This window comes from Mirounga leonina, unplaced genomic scaffold, assembly GCF_011800145.1.
Source record: "Mirounga leonina isolate KUSES-001 unplaced genomic scaffold, KU_Mleo_1.0 Mir_150, whole genome shotgun sequence".
Taxonomy (NCBI): Eukaryota; Metazoa; Chordata; class Mammalia; order Carnivora; family Phocidae; genus Mirounga; species Mirounga leonina.
In genome coordinates, this window is record NW_023270374.1 from 14,599,329 (window position 1) to 14,614,634 (window position 15,306).

Genomic DNA, 15,306 nt, shown 5'->3' on the forward strand with positions numbered 1-15,306 from the left:
GGAGAAACTTCTCCATGGGACACCTCTGTCCCTCTTGTGTGCTTCTCGTGTGCTCCCTGGAGCTCTGCCTCCATGGAATCGAGTCCTAGTTCTTCTCCTTGCCGCCATGGAGACTCGGCTGCCCGCAGGGGAGGCGGTCACTCCTGAATTTGGTCGGGGGTGTAGGTGGCCCCAAAAGAGGGACCTAGGCTAGGGAGTTGTCATGGCTGCGAGGCCTGGCTGCACATCAGAACCACTGGGGTGCTGGACAGTGCAGATGTGGGGTCCGCAGTCTCTCTTCAGGATTGGGGAGTCCACATTCTGTAACAAGCACCTGGGCTTCTGAGGTGCAGCCGGGCCTGAGGAGCACTGTCGGTAGGACCCTGAGAGCAGCATGCCTGGTGAAGAATGTGGGTTCCGGGGTCGGGGCACCGGGGCTGGTACTGTCACCCTGCCTGCCTCTTGGGGAACTGGTCTTTACCTCCCCGGGCCCTGTTTAGACGGGGCAGGAGCAATTGCCATCCCCTACGGTTGTGAAGAACCCACGAGCAAGTTCACAGAGAGAGCCTGATCCTTTTTAAGTGGGCAGCAGATGAATGAAGAGGCCACTATAGTCCCATGCAGAAGTACGGGGGTGGGGACCCCAGCTATGTAATTTGGGGAGAACTCTGTGAGCAAATGAGATGAAGTTTCCTACCAGTAAAGACGACTTATTTTTCCTTACCTCTTCTTAGCTACCCCTGAGCCATGCGGAAACTTTTCTTTTAAAAATACAGAGTAAGCAGAGCAAGATGTCCCATGTTCCCGGTGGGTCGATGCTCTGGGGATCCAGCTGGCTTTCCCTGCTGCTTAGGTCGGGGATTAAATGAACTGGGGCAGTGGAGGATTTAAAGCTAAAATCAGGCCTTATCGTCATAGCAGTCACTTACAGCAGGTGTCTGGCCCTTAAGTGAAGGCCCCTCATGTGAGGGTTGGCATTAAATTATCTAATTGTCAAACAGACGGAGATTAAATTGCCAACCCTTTTCCCTTTTGTCCAACAGATATTGATGACTGTTCTCCAAATAACTGTTCCCACGGGGGCACCTGCCAGGACTTGGTTAATGGATTCAAGTGTGTGTGCCCACCCCAGTGGACTGGCAAAACGTGCCAGTTAGGTAAGGAAATTCCTGCACCAAGGTTGGCTTTGAGGACCCGAGCTGTTAGGGAAGATGAGCATGTGGCTAGTGGTGTGAGTTTGCACACCATCATACTGAAAAGTAATTTATTGTCAAGAGTCCAGCGGGCCTGGGAGAGAGAACTCGAATACAAATGGCCTAGCTCTTTTAGGCCCTGTGGGAAAGTCGTGGGATTCCTTGAACCATGTCTATCGTCTGTCCGAGGAGTGTTCAGCTGGGTTCCAAACGGGGATGGTCTCATGAGGAATGAGCTGTCTGCATTCTTCCTGCCACATTTAAATCCCAGCAACTAGGCTGCGGCGAGTTTCGCACAGCAATGCCTGGTGGCTTTCTGCTCTCCTGTTGGGGGCCAGTTGTTAACCAGCAGCCGGAAAGTTATCAATTAGCATTCCTTATTGGGTAGTGGCTAGGGAGAGGGATCAGCTGTTCAAAGTAGTGGGAACCTAGTATCTGTGATTTAGCTAGGTTATTAAAATGTCTCCCGGTTCAGAGAAACTATCGATAGGGTGTTTTGTGTGTGGGGGTGGGGGTAAATTTCCATTTCTCACTGCCCCTCCACATTTTCTTTCAGATGCAAATGAGTGCGAGGCCAAACCTTGTGTAAATGCCAAATCCTGTAAGAATCTGATTGCGAGCTACTACTGTGATTGCCTCCCGGGTTGGACGGGTCAGAATTGTGACATAAGTGAGTACCTTTGTTTCGATTTTGATTTTTGTGGAACTTGGGTATTGAAGGCTTTCTCAGCCCGTATGTCAGCTCCAGCTCGAAGACTTGAGTGGTAAAAGGAAAACCTCGGAGAGGCAGTGTTTTTGGAGAGGGAGTGATTAGTCTGCACTGCACATGAAAACATGGCACTTTATCAGGCTCATTAGCCGGTAAAACAGCCATATGCTGATAAGGTGGCTAAAACAATGATGTGAAGTTTCACTCGCTCAGTCTGGTGTGATGAGGGAGGAGTCCCACCCAGTGTAATAACCTTATGTCAGGGGAAGCACACAGGAAATCTGATTTGAGGTTTTTATCTGTCCTGATCGGAGAACGCTTTTCAATTAAGCCCAATTTCAATGTAAATTGCCTCTTTAATATGATTTGTTTATTTTTCAGATATTAATGACTGCCTTGGCCAGTGTCAGAATGATGCCTCCTGTCGGGTATGTAAATCTTGGCTTAAAATGAAAACCTTACTGACACGAATCTGTGTATGTGACCCTGGGAGGGCTCTGTCCCTCTGAGATTAAAAAAGGCAGGTGAAAAGTGATTCTCTGGAAGTTTCACTTGGGCTCCTGTTAACCGCCGCCCCCCCTCCCCCAGCCTCCTGGGAGCCATCCCAAAGGCATGCACTTGGAAATTCCTCTCACACATTTCGAGAGGCTGGGCACTAAGCGATTTCAGTGGATCATTGGAACCCTGGCAGTCATGCTGGACTGTCACAGCCCTGTGTTCGTGGAGTACAGAGACAAAAGCATGTGTTTCTCCCCCTTCCTTCTCCTCTTGCAGGATTTGGTTAATGGTTATCGCTGTATCTGTCCACCTGGCTATGCAGGCGATCACTGTGAGAGGGACATCGATGAATGCGCCAGCAACCCCTGTTTGAATGGGGGTCACTGTCAGAATGAAATCAACAGATTCCAGTGTCTGTGTCCCACTGGTTTCTCTGGAAACCTCTGTCAGGTGAGCGGTGCTAGAACCTCCAAAGGCCAAGTTTCTACAGCAGAGCTCCCTCTTCCCCATCCTCTTGCCCCCCACCGTCCCCTCCCTCCCCGCCACCCCATCCCCTCCTGACTCTGTGGAGTCGCCATGAAGTCTGTTACCATCCAGGGACCAGGGACTGCTGCTAGGTGAATGCAGGTGGAAGGACAGCGAGGAGTGGTTTTCTTCATAGTGTCAGCAGCCTGTCGATTTGACTCTGTGCCCCCCGACTCCGAGCTCTCCCACTCTGCCCCGTTTTGCCCGTGTGTCCCTGGACGGTCTCTAGGACGTACCTGTGTATTATGTAGGGTGTTCTCCTAATGGCAGGAGGTGAAGGGGTCCGATTCCAGTGCCTCCTGCCCCAGAGCAGTTCGAGTCACACCTGTTTCCTTTCCCCCTTCCCTGCTCCGTGCAGCTGGACATAGATTATTGCGAGCCCAATCCCTGCCAGAATGGCGCCCAGTGCTACAACCGTGCCAGTGACTATTTCTGCAAGTGTCCCGAGGACTACGAGGGCAAGAACTGCTCCCACCTTAAAGACCACTGCCGCACGACCCCCTGTGAAGGTACCTCCCCCACCTGCCGTCCAGGCTGGCCTCCAAGGTGCCCTCTTGCCCCAGGTGCCACTGCCCCCTCGATGTTCTCAGAAGCCATGTAGGTGAGACTGGAGGCCCCTAACCTGACCACTTAGGGAAGCCAGAGCATGTGGAAGCCATCTCTTCAGGCCCGCTGGTGGGAGAACCACGTCCACACGTAGCCCAGGGGAGAGCACGCCTCATCTGGGGTGGGCTGATGTGCAGCACTGAAACATTCCTCAAAGCAGCGCTGCCAGAACCTTCTGCGGCCGTAGAAATGTCTGTTCTCTGCACTGTCTCATGGCTGCTGTTAGGGGACGTGGCTTTACAGATTCTGTGTCCTTCCCGCTTGCTCAAGTCTGATTACGCAGGAAGTATAGCTGGTCCTGCTTCCTTTAGCAAGCTTCTGCCAGACTGAGATGTCATAGGGAGGAGGAGAGGGGCCCACAGACACGTAGGCTTCTTAGCCACCTAGGGGGAAAATGCCTGGAAAAAAAGAAAACTTCTGTCTGCCTGGAGTCTCAGTTTGGCCTGTCACAGTGTGATGTGGCCCACTGTCTGAGTCTTGGCCCCCGAGGTGCCTCTTGATTTCTTACCTTCCTTAGCCGAAGGGTGCCTGTCTCCAGGAAAGCAAGCTTGGCGTAGGTCCTTGGCTTAGGAATGCCGTGTCTTAGGGGTCCTTGGCCGTGATCTGATCCCGCGTCTGTCTTCTAGTGATTGACAGCTGCACAGTGGCCATGGCTTCCAACGACACGCCCGAGGGGGTGCGGTATATTTCCTCGAACGTCTGTGGTCCCCACGGGAAGTGCAAGAGTCAGTCGGGAGGCAAATTCACCTGTGACTGTAACAAAGGCTTCACTGGAACGTACTGCCATGAAAGTAAGACCCCTCTTCGGGGAATGGGGCTGGGTGCGCCCCTCCCCCGCCGCCTCTGCCCAGCTCGGGGAGCATCTGAGCTTGAGTCGTTTTAGTCAGAGACCAGTGAAGGCTTACCATTGCATCTAGGACCTGAGACCGAGTTGTGTTTAAGTTATGAGATCACTGACACCTTGACCCTTCGGCACGCTTATGTTCTGGAATCTTACTAGTTTGGTTGGTCCCACTTTTCTGTAGGAGTTTTCTTCCCCACTCCCACCAAGTAGCTTAGCCTACGAGGCATTAAATAAAACAGACTGGAGGCTTCTGCCTGATAAGCTGCCTGTTGAATTCGAGAAAGGGTCCTGATGGAGTTGAGAGTGTTGAGGTGCCCCCTGGCCCCTCATTTTCTCAGGAGGTGGCCTTGGGACCAGTGCCTGGCTATGGCATTGGGTGTTCTTTATTCACCAGTGTTTGTGTCTTCATTTCACAGATATTAACGACTGTGAGAGCAACCCCTGTAAAAATGGCGGCACCTGCATCGATGGGGTCAACTCCTACAAGTGCATCTGTAGTGATGGCTGGGAGGGGGCCTACTGCGAAACCAGTGAGTGTGTGCTCTTTCTGGGCCAGACAGCTCTGGGACGCCGGCGGGGGGGAGGGGAGAGAATCCTCATGGGAGGCTTGTCTTTTTTTTTTATGGGAATGAGACCGTGAGACCCCAACCGTTCTTGGCATGGGATAGCAGTGCCTGCGTCCTGTTAGTACGTGTGAATGCCGAGGAAGCCGGGGGGAGGAGCTTCGGGGGAGGAGCTGTGGCGGCAGACTGTAATTAGGATAAATAGGCCCCGCTTGCAGAGAAAGTAATCTTCTTTCTGTTGCGATCGTAATTTGTGCCTGTCCTGACGTTAACTTCCATGGGAACGACAGAGGCCTGTCCCTGTCCTGCCACCTTGGGGTGTCACAAATAACCCAGTTGAGGGTTCCTTTACTCCTGGAGAAGATGGAAGGCGTCGAAGTCCCAGGATTGCTCAGCTGGTCTTGGACTGTGGGGTGGAGGTGGCCTTAGGAAGGGTGCAGCTCTTACATGCCGTGAACAGTTCTGGAAGCTTCTTGAGCTGGGCGTCTCCTCTTTGATCCTAGATATTAATGACTGCAGCCAGAATCCTTGCCACAACGGGGGCTCGTGTCGTGACCTTGTCAATGACTTTTACTGTGACTGTAAAAACGGGTGGAAAGGAAAGACCTGCCATTCGCGTAAGTGGTAGCTGGCTGGGAGGAGCCCCCTCCATGGTCCCCCTCCCCACGGTCTCCCCCCGCCCCACCCTCTGTCTCCTGTGAGGGGGCTGGCCAGGGGCTCACACGAGGTCCCCCTCCTCCAGGTGACAGCCAGTGTGACGAAGCCACCTGCAACAACGGTGGCACCTGCTCTGACGAAGGGGACGCTTTCAAGTGCATGTGTCCTGGAGGCTGGGAAGGGACGACCTGCAACATAGGTAGCTTTCTGCCCCACGCGGGGTTGGCTGCGGGCGTGGCCATCTCAACACCTAGGACTGTTGTTGTGGTGGGTCCGGTTCTTGGCTCCCCGAACTGTCCTTGGATCCTCAGGGAGGTGGTCTTGTCTGTTCTTGTCTTGTAGCCCGAAACAGTAGCTGCCTGCCCAACCCTTGCCATAACGGGGCCACCTGTGTGGTCAACGGGGACTCCTTCACGTGTGTCTGCAAAGAAGGCTGGGAAGGGCCCATCTGTACTCAGAGTGAGTGTCCCCCTGCCCCACGCGCCTTGAACTCTGTGAGGGCTGCAGGAGCACAGCCTGACAGCCTCAGGGACTGGCGATGGAAACCAGAAGCAGAGCTGTTTGATGTCTGCTTCTGCATCACCTGGGTCTGTTCTAACGCACTTGATGGACTGCAGCCCTGACCTGGGCATGAGAAAGTCGCCGAGGAGATAAGTGGAGACAGATGGTGTCTCGGTTCCCAGCGTGGGTCTGACCGGCAGCCTGTCTCCTTCCATTCTCACAGCCCCCTGCCTGCCCTGAGCGGGGCCTCTTCCTGTGTAGTGTCCCACGGCACAGGGAACAAACGGGTGGTGCAGGCCTGGTTCCAATTGAACGGAGGTCTTCAGCGCCTTTTGCTGGTGTAAACTACAGCTCTGTCGTATGGGTATTAGGGAAATAAGGGGGGTTTCTACTTAGGGTTAAAACTGCTTTGCCTGGTGAAGGCCTCGGTATATTAAGTTGTCTTTTTACTTTTCAGATACCAATGACTGCAGTCCTCATCCCTGGTAAGCATGACTACCTTCGAAACCAGCCCTTGTTGGCCACAGCATGCACAGGCATCCCCCAGGGATCTTGTCTAGAATGCAGGTTCTGCTGCAGGAGGTCTGGGTGGGGCTGCAGACCCTGCCTAACAAGCGCCCAGGTGATGCTGGTCCTGCTGGTCCGTGGACCACACTTTAATTAGCCGGCTGTGTCTCCATTGCAAGCCGTGATTCTCCACCTGGGCTGTGCATGAGGCTCACCAAGGGAGCTTTTAGAAGTCCCAATGCCTGGACTGCAACGGAGACCTGTGATTGAGACTCTTTGGGGGTAGGACCCGGGCGCCATTATTTTTAAAGCTCCCCAGGCAATGGGGATTGCGGCCGGGGTGAGAGCCTTTGAAAGTAACTGGCATGGCTCCCTGTGGTGAACTGGCTGGTGGAGTTGTGGAGTCCATGGATCCGTGGATTGGGCGGTCGGTAACTGAGGCAGTCTTTGCTTTCTTCTTAGTTACAACAGTGGCACGTGCGTGGATGGGGACAACTGGTACCGGTGTGAGTGTGCCCCCGGTTTTGCTGGACCTGATTGCAGAATAAGTAAGGATCGGCCCGATATACTTTCGCCAGTGGTGTTCTTTCCCCTAACTCCGACACTTTTTCATCTTGAAAATGGTTAAGGTCACTGATCCCTTTAGCCCTGAGAGGCACATAACCTCCCACCCCCACTGGGCTGAAAACAGCCCTGGCTGGAACCTCCCAGGTACCTGCTGGTCCTTCCCCCGGTGGCACAGCCAGCCCTCTTCTAGCGGAGGGAGTACCAGCCACAGAATTGGATGATTAATCTAATTCTGAGGCCCCAAGGAAACCATGCTTTTCCCCATGACTGCCCTGGGATTATGGGCAAGTGGACATTAGCCACAGAAAATAGAGCTAACGGCAGTGGATGGGACTAGGGTTGTGGTTTCCAAAGGTTTGATCAGGCCTTGGTGAAATGATTAAAATAGGAGACATGCAATATCGTTTTTCAGGGTGCTTAAAGTCTCTTTATTTTGAGCCTTTTCCTACTTTTTTATATGCCCTTTAGTTTGGGGGGGGGGGGAGTGATACCTGTATTTGTTGTTATTCTCATCCCCAAATTATTTGAAATTTTACTAGTGCTTGAGATCCCTAAGTCTGGGACTGACTGGTCTTCAGCACTAAGTTGGGATAGATTTGGTCTATTCCATGTTTCTAAATTGTGTTGGCAAGCTGTTGCCTTGGCCCACTGCCTCTTTTTGTAAATAAAGTTTTATTGGCACACAGCTACTCCTTTATGTACTGTCTAAAGCTGCTTTCATGCTACAACAGAGTTCCATAGTCATGACAAAGCCCACATGGCCCGCAAAGGTTAAAATATTTGACCCTTTCCAAGAACTTTGCCAGCCCTTGTTCTGAGTTGTATTATCTGATAAAAAGCCTATTTAATCAAATATTGCTGCCTCCTGAACTGACTCTCAGCTGCTCAAAAGTCAGGCTAATGATGATTGGTGAGGGGCAGTGATTAGGGGTTTTTGGGGTACTGATCGGTACCTTTATTTGGGTGCTGGTTACATAATTCATCAAGCTTATGCTTACGGTTTGTATGCTTTTCTGGCTTATATGAGGTGAGTAAAAACTTAGAAAAAACATCATTGCTTCCCACTGGAGCCTAAACTTGATCTCCATTTTCCCTAGACATCAATGAATGCCAGTCCTCCCCGTGTGCCTTTGGGGCAACCTGTGTGGATGAGATTAATGGCTACCGGTGCATCTGTCCCCCAGGGCACAGTGGTGCCAAGTGCCAGGAAGGTATGTGGGTCAGGCTGCAGCTGCTAATGGGTCTTGTGGGGTGAGCAGGCACTACAGTCACTACAGTTACCCTTTGATCCCGAGTGGGCACTGTGCTAAAGGAAGAGAACATGGAGGGGGTATGCAGAGGGGGCCACAGGGACTGGGGAAACTGAAGGGGTCCCCTACAAAGAGGGAAGCTGTTTTCAGCCCAACTCTTGGGCAGTGTTGCTGTGTGACAAACCATCCCAAAACGTGGCTTAGAGCAGGCATTGAATTGTCCTGCTCGTGGGCATGCAGGGCAGGCAGAGTGAGAATGTGCTGCAGGCTGGGCTCTGGTCTGTTCTGTGTGCTTCCTCACCCTCCTTGGACCAGCAGCCGTATCTGGCAAATGGCGGGCTTGCAAGAGGCCAAGCCCAACTGTGAGAGACTCTGCTCACATCACTTATCCGAAGGCTGCACTGGCCCAGCCAGGTGGTCATGTGGCCACGTGCAAAGGCAGCAGGTGAGGGAAGGAGACCTGTTGTCCCATGGCACAAGGCAGAGGTATAATCCTTCCCTAACAGGGAGTGAAGAAGAGAGCGTGGTCTATAGAAAAGGAAACCCCTTCCACTCAGGCATCCTACCTTTCAGTTTCAGGGAGACCCTGTATCACTATGGGGAGTGTGATACCGGACGGGGCCAAGTGGGACGATGACTGCAATACCTGCCGGTGCTTGAACGGAAGGATCGCCTGCTCCAAGGTAGAGCATGAGGGCCTCCACAGCTCACCTGCGTTCTGGAGTTGCTGCCGGGTGCTTCTCCTGAGCTGCGTGCTCCATCTCCCTCTCCTCTTCCTCTCCAGGTATGGTGTGGCCCTCGACCTTGCCTGCTCCACAAAGGGCACAGCGAGTGCCCCAGTGGGCAGAGTTGCATCCCGATCCTGGATGACCAGTGCTTCGTCCGGCCCTGCACGGGTGTGGGCGAGTGTCGGTCTTCTGGTTTCCAGCCCGTGAAGACCAAGTGTACCTCTGACCCCTACTACCAGGAGAATTGTGCCAACATCACATTCACCTTCAACAAGGAGATGATGTCACCGGTATGGAACAACATCTTTTTTAGTTTGGAATGAATGGCGGTGTGTGTCTGCTAGTTCCAAAGCAGGAGCATCCCCAGCTAGGATCTTGTTCTCCTTAGCTTAAGTTCCTAACTTCCAAGGAAACATCAGCCTTTTTTTTTTTCCCCCCCTCTTCCAGTATCTTACATGTATGGTTTTTAAATGTGATTCTAGGGTCTCACCACGGAGCATATTTGCAGTGAATTGAGGAATTTGAATATTTTAAAGAATGTTTCTGCCGAATATTCAATCTACATTGCTTGTGAGCCTTCCCCTTCTGCGAACAATGAAATACACGTGGCCATCGTAAGTATGAGGCCCAGTCACACTCCATTACGTGATTGCAGGGTGGTTCACAAACCTCAGTTAGCCACTCTCCAAATAGAGTGAGGACGCTGAACCCGAGCTTGGCACATGCGTTCAGTAACTCAGTAACGGCTACTGTGGAGTGTCGCCCGGCCCCTGCATCTGACCGTTCTCCTTTTTCCAGTCTGCCGAAGACATACGGGATGATGGAAACCCTATCAAGGAGATCACCGACAAAATCATAGATCTTGTTAGTAAACGTGATGGGAATAGCTCGCTTATCGCTGCCGTGGCCGAAGTGCGAGTGCAGAGGCGGCCTATGAAGAACAGAACGGGTAGGTGGCAGGTGGGGACACTCCCCTTGAGGGAGGACTATCCGATCTCAGTTCACCATCCAGCAGGTGGGGCATTAGCTGACAGTTTCCCCTCTTGAGGACCACCCCCGCCCTCCCCCTCTCCAGCTGCCCCACTATTTAACTGGTGAAAAAAAATGGGCCAGTTGCCATGTGCAAGATCCTATGATGATGGGTAGAGGTACCTTTTTTCCCTGGTGCCAAGCTGTGCTCTCAGAAGCTGGCACCCCTGTAGAACATGCACTGTCTCTAGATCCACTGCAAAGCCCTAGGGCAGAGCATTGCTGCGCCTTGAGCTCGTGGCTGGGCAAATCCTGCTGTGTGGCATTCCAGTGTCGTGGGACAGCCCGGCCTAAGCACTGGGAGACACAGGCTGGATAGGCAGCCCGATGGCCCTGTGGGACATCCACACTCCCCTTCTGACCACCGTTGTTCTAGCGAGGCGAGAATATGGGACATTTGAGCTGTGCATGCTCAGATCGGGTTGCTGGTAATGCTGAAAACCAGATCCTCGAATGAGCTGCTTCCCGAGGAGCCGGGAGCCTCGAGGGCGGCTGCTGCGCCTGGTCTCTGGGGAGAGAGGTGTCAGGGTCCCCAAGGGCCCTGGTTCTGTACTTATCAAGCTGTGAAGTGACAATATGGGGTTGTGAAAAGAGACTTGTCCCCATGGCACCCCTTTTAGGAATTACGGGCAGGAGCACACCACTGCTGGTATTCTTTTGTTCGTGTGATGGCTTTTATTTTTTTTTTTTGAGAGTTAATTGGTTTCGTGCCCGCCTTACAGATTTCCTGGTTCCTCTGTTGAGCTCCGTCTTAACTGTGGCTTGGATCTGTTGCCTGGTGACGGCCTTCTACTGGTGCGTGCGGAAGCGGCGGAAGCCCAGCAGCCACGCTCACTCGGCCTCCGAGGACAACACCACCAACAACGTGCGGGAGCAGCTGAACCAGATCAAAAACCCCATCGAGAAGCACGGGGCCAACACGGTCCCCATCAAGGATTACGAGAACAAAAACTCCAAAATGTCAAAAATCAGGACACACAACTCTGAGGTGGAGGAGGACGACATGGACAAGCACCAGCAGAAAGCCCGGTTTGCCAAACAGCCGGCGTACACGCTGGTAGACCGAGAGGAGAAGCCCCCCAACGGCACGCCAGCCAAACACCCAAACTGGACAAACAAACAGGACAACAGAGACCTGGAAAGTGCCCAGAGCTTAAACCGGATGGAGTACATCGTATAGCAGACAGTGGGTGCTGCCGCCGCTAGGTAGAGTCTGAGGGTGCTGGGGGCTTGTAGTTCTTCAGCTGTTGTGTCCTAGTCCAGGCTGAGGCTGTCGTTGACTTAGAACCCTGTGTTAATTTAAGTTCTGACAAGCTGGCTTACACTGGCAATGGTAGTTTCTGTGGTTGGCTGGGAAATCAAATGCTGCATCTCACAGCTATGCAAAAAACCAGTCCAAAGTGCCCCGGCACACGGCCCCCCACAGCCGCCAGCTCTGGGACCAGGCTCCCCGGAGGTCGCCCGGCCCCTGGGCCTTGAGCTCCCAACTTCTGCCAGATGTCCCGATGGTGATGCAGTCTTAGGATCATAGTTTTTATTTATATTTATTGACTCTTGAGTTGTTTGTGTATATTGGTTTTATGATGACGTACAAGTAGTTCTGTATTTGAAAGTGCCTTTGCAGCTCAGAACCACAGCAACTATCACAAATGAGTTTATTATTTATTTTTTTTATTGTATTTTGTTGTTGGGGGAGGGGGGACTTTGATGTCAGCAGTTGCTGGTAAAATGAAGAATTTAAAGAGGAAAAATGTGTCAAAAGTAGAATTTTGTATAGTTATGTAAATAATTCTTTTTTATTAATCACTGTGTATATTTGATTTATTAACTTAATAATCAAGAGCCTTAAAACATCATTCCTTTTTATTTATATGTACGTCTTTAGAGTTGAAGGTTTTTGATAGCATTGTAAGTGTATGGCTTTTTTTTTTTTTTTTTTGAACTTATTTTCTTACTACGTGTTGCCTATAAGCCAAAATTAAGGTGTTTGAAAATAGTTTAAAACAATAGGATGGGCTTCAGTGCCTGGAATACTGGTGGAATTTTTTTTTTTTTTTTTTTTGTACGACGTCAGATGTTTAAAACACCTTCTATAGCATCACTTTAAAACACGTTTTAAGGACTGACTGAGGCAGTTTGAAAATTAGTCTAGAACAGCAGGTTCTTTTTTTTTTTTTTTTTTGTCTGCTTTAGACTTGAAAAGAGACAGGCAGGTGATCGGCTACACAGCAGTTTAAGGGAACAAGTTTGAGCTTCGACTTTACGTAGCCAAAATGTGAGTGGTTGAATATCATTAAAAATATTGAATTGGTGTGCTTCCAACTTCACACAATCTTATTTTGTAAATTCTGATTTCTTTTCACCATTCGTATGTAATACTGAACCACTTGTAGATTTGATTTTTTTGTTGTCTACTGCATTTAGGGAGTATTCTTATAAGCTAGTTGAATACTTGAACCTTAAAATGTCCAGTAAGATCACTGTTTAGATTTGCCATAGAGTACACTGCCTGCCTTAAATGAGGAAATCAAAACGCTATTACAAAGTTGAAGATCAAAAAGGCTTATAAAACAGTTAATTTCGTTGGTTCACCATTGAGACCGTGAAGATACTTTGTATTGTCCTATTAGTGTTATGAACATAAAAATGCATCTTTGATGTGTTGTTCCTGGCAATAAATTTTGAAAAGTACTATTTATTAAATTTTTTGTATGAAAGACGGAACAGTGTGGCCTCTTCTGAGCTTATGTAGTTTTGCTTGGCTCTGTCTTGCTCTTTGCCACCCCGCCTAGTCTGTTCTGGTAAGCGGGGTGTGCTAAATAGGCCTCGCCTGACAGGGGCACGGAGGAAAACCTGAAAGCCTTTTCAGCCACGAAATTCAGCTGAAGTTCTCAAAAAACCATGGGCTGCTGTGAAGCCAGAGCTGTGAGAGAGCCCCATCTCAGGGGCATTGATTCCCTTGTTATTCAACAGCAAGTGTGAATACTGCTTGAATAAACACCACTGGATTAATGGCCTGTAGTGTGGAGGTGAATTGTTTGTGAGCACTCACGGGAAATGCCCACCACACTAAAAGGGTTTTTAAAGAGCTTGGAATTAGTGTTGGGGGAGGAAGAGGGAGATTCGGTCCTTTCGATCTCCCCCCCCCCCCCCCCCCCCCCCCGGCTACTTGGATTAATATTAATGTTCTGCCATCATTCTGGACCACACCCTTGTGGCTTCTGTGCACGCTTCCACCTCCAGAGTGGTTTCCTCGCTGCACAGGAGGTGGTACTTAGAAGCTTCTGGGGTTAGAGCCATCTACTCATCACCTTGTGTCCAGGGAGTCCGTGTTTGGGTGGCCTCACCATTGCAGCTGTGGGGTGCCAGGTAGCCGGCCTCTGAGGAGGTTCCAGAGGCCACACATCAGCACCTGTTTAGGACAGGAGAACTGTGGTTCTCCCTCTGGCTCCTGGTGCCAGAGGCCAAAACGGCCCTGCCCCCACATCACAGGTGGGGTTGGGGAAGCTTTGCCTCTTGCACCTCTGTAGCCAGGGATGAGCCACAGGGACGGGCACATGGATGGCTTCCAGCAGCTGTGTGAAGCTGCCAGGAGTTCCCGGTTGATGAGCAAGCCAAAGCTTACCTTCCTTGGAACTGTCCCCTAGCACTGCACAGTCAGGCCATCTGCCCACCTCTGGTCTGCATAGGTTTTTCTTCTTCCTTGGGAAAGTTTTCTTTTACCAGGCTAGGAACTATGTTCTCTGATGGGCGTCTGTTTAAGAAGGGGCAATGGGCTTTAAAAATATCCCTAGCTTCCTAGCAGAGCACTGAGGAGTCAGAATCCAGAGCAGTTCGTTTGGGTTTGCTGGGAAGGCAGCCCGGAGGACCTGGACACCGGCGAGTCTGGGTTCCCACGACATCTCCCTGCTCTGGTATAGCAGTACTTTCTGTCCCTAATCTCTGTTGGTGGACAGCTGGTTTCTGCAAGGTGGGGTGACAGGGAGGGAGAAGTGCTCCGGTACAGACCCAGTGAGCCAGGACACCATCTGATTTAGCAGTGCTCAACTCAAACACCATCCCGAAGCAATATCTTGCTCCGGTGGTTTGTGAACTTGGATTCTTCAGGACCCCAGAATTCCTTGGGTAGTTGCCAAGTGCTTTTGTGCCAAGAGAAAAAAAGTTTAATGAGCCTCTGCAATTCTTTATTCAGGAGGGAAGTGATCTTGAGATTCACATTTGTTGTTTTAAGAAGTCTTCTCAGTAGTGAGAAGGCAGAGATCAGGCTCCTCTAGGCATGGCTCAAAGCCAGGCCCTGAATCGTAAAGGGCAGTTTTTCCCCTTCTCCAGGTAGAGGTAATCAGGCAAGGAAGCCCTGGTTATCTTGGGGACGAGGTAGAAAAGAAGGGACTCCATACCCTTCCCATTCCCCATCAATGTCCTGGGCCCTCTTGAAGCAGACCCTGGAAGAGAGAATTTTTAGTCCAGAAACTTGACCAACTCGAACCCTAGCATTAGACCATACCGCGAAACTCCAGTAAGGAATTAACTCGAAGCTGACTGTGCTGAGATTCCAGACTTAGACAATATAAAATCAGAAAAGGGGGTGGGTGGCTCTATTTTAATTGACGACAAGTCCAGTGAGACTGGGCAACACTCAGAAGCATAACTTGGAAGCAGGTTTCTCTCCATGCAGATTCCCAGGCCCGGTCCAAGAGTCCAAGGCCAGGGAATCTGTATTTTCAACAAGCTCTCACCTCCCTCCCCTTCCTCTCTGGCTTATGGATAGTAAAATTTAAGAACAACTCTACTAAAGTACTAAAGTATAAGCTCTTCATTAATTACAATGTTTTTCTTCCTTGTTAAACTGAATTAAGTAGCCTGCAAGCCAGTTTGTTGCTAAATTGCCACCTGACATCATTTTTAAGTAAAATAATTATACTGCCCCTTGAGCAAGTTGTGGTCTAAGTGCTTCATGTTTATTGGCTGATCTGAGGGGGTCAGTGAGTCAAAGTTAACTTATTTGGTAAGAGTTCTTAGGTGTCCAAGAGCCCAAGGAACAAGAGCATGGGTTTCCCACCTTCCTCAACAGTGTACACCTGTCTATCCAAAAGTGAGCCAGTGTGTAGCTAAAGGCCAGTTGCCTTTAAAGAGTAAAAGGGTCCTATGGA

General features: G+C 50.7%; 1 protein-coding gene across 1 annotated transcript in view; it reads left to right on the forward strand.

Annotated features, from left to right (window-relative positions):
- Positions 1-13,165, forward strand: part of JAG1 (jagged canonical Notch ligand 1) — a 35,668-nt gene extending 22,503 nt beyond the window's left edge. Inside the window, exons 9-26 of the mRNA XM_035005834.1 lie at positions 1,023-1,136; positions 1,729-1,842; positions 2,263-2,309; positions 2,656-2,829; positions 3,263-3,413; positions 4,137-4,301; positions 4,771-4,884; positions 5,421-5,534; positions 5,660-5,773; positions 5,917-6,033; positions 6,533-6,560; positions 7,045-7,130; positions 8,247-8,360; positions 8,973-9,082; positions 9,184-9,417; positions 9,610-9,741; positions 9,926-10,076; positions 10,879-13,165. Coding sequence (XP_034861725.1) covers positions 1,023-1,136; positions 1,729-1,842; positions 2,263-2,309; positions 2,656-2,829; positions 3,263-3,413; positions 4,137-4,301; positions 4,771-4,884; positions 5,421-5,534; positions 5,660-5,773; positions 5,917-6,033; positions 6,533-6,560; positions 7,045-7,130; positions 8,247-8,360; positions 8,973-9,082; positions 9,184-9,417; positions 9,610-9,741; positions 9,926-10,076; positions 10,879-11,336 — 2,537 coding nt within the window. The 3' untranslated portion in view covers positions 11,337-13,165. The remainder of the gene's footprint in view (positions 1-1,022; positions 1,137-1,728; positions 1,843-2,262; positions 2,310-2,655; positions 2,830-3,262; positions 3,414-4,136; positions 4,302-4,770; positions 4,885-5,420; positions 5,535-5,659; positions 5,774-5,916; positions 6,034-6,532; positions 6,561-7,044; positions 7,131-8,246; positions 8,361-8,972; positions 9,083-9,183; positions 9,418-9,609; positions 9,742-9,925; positions 10,077-10,878) is intronic.
- The last annotated feature ends 2,141 nt before the right edge of the window (positions 13,166-15,306 follow it).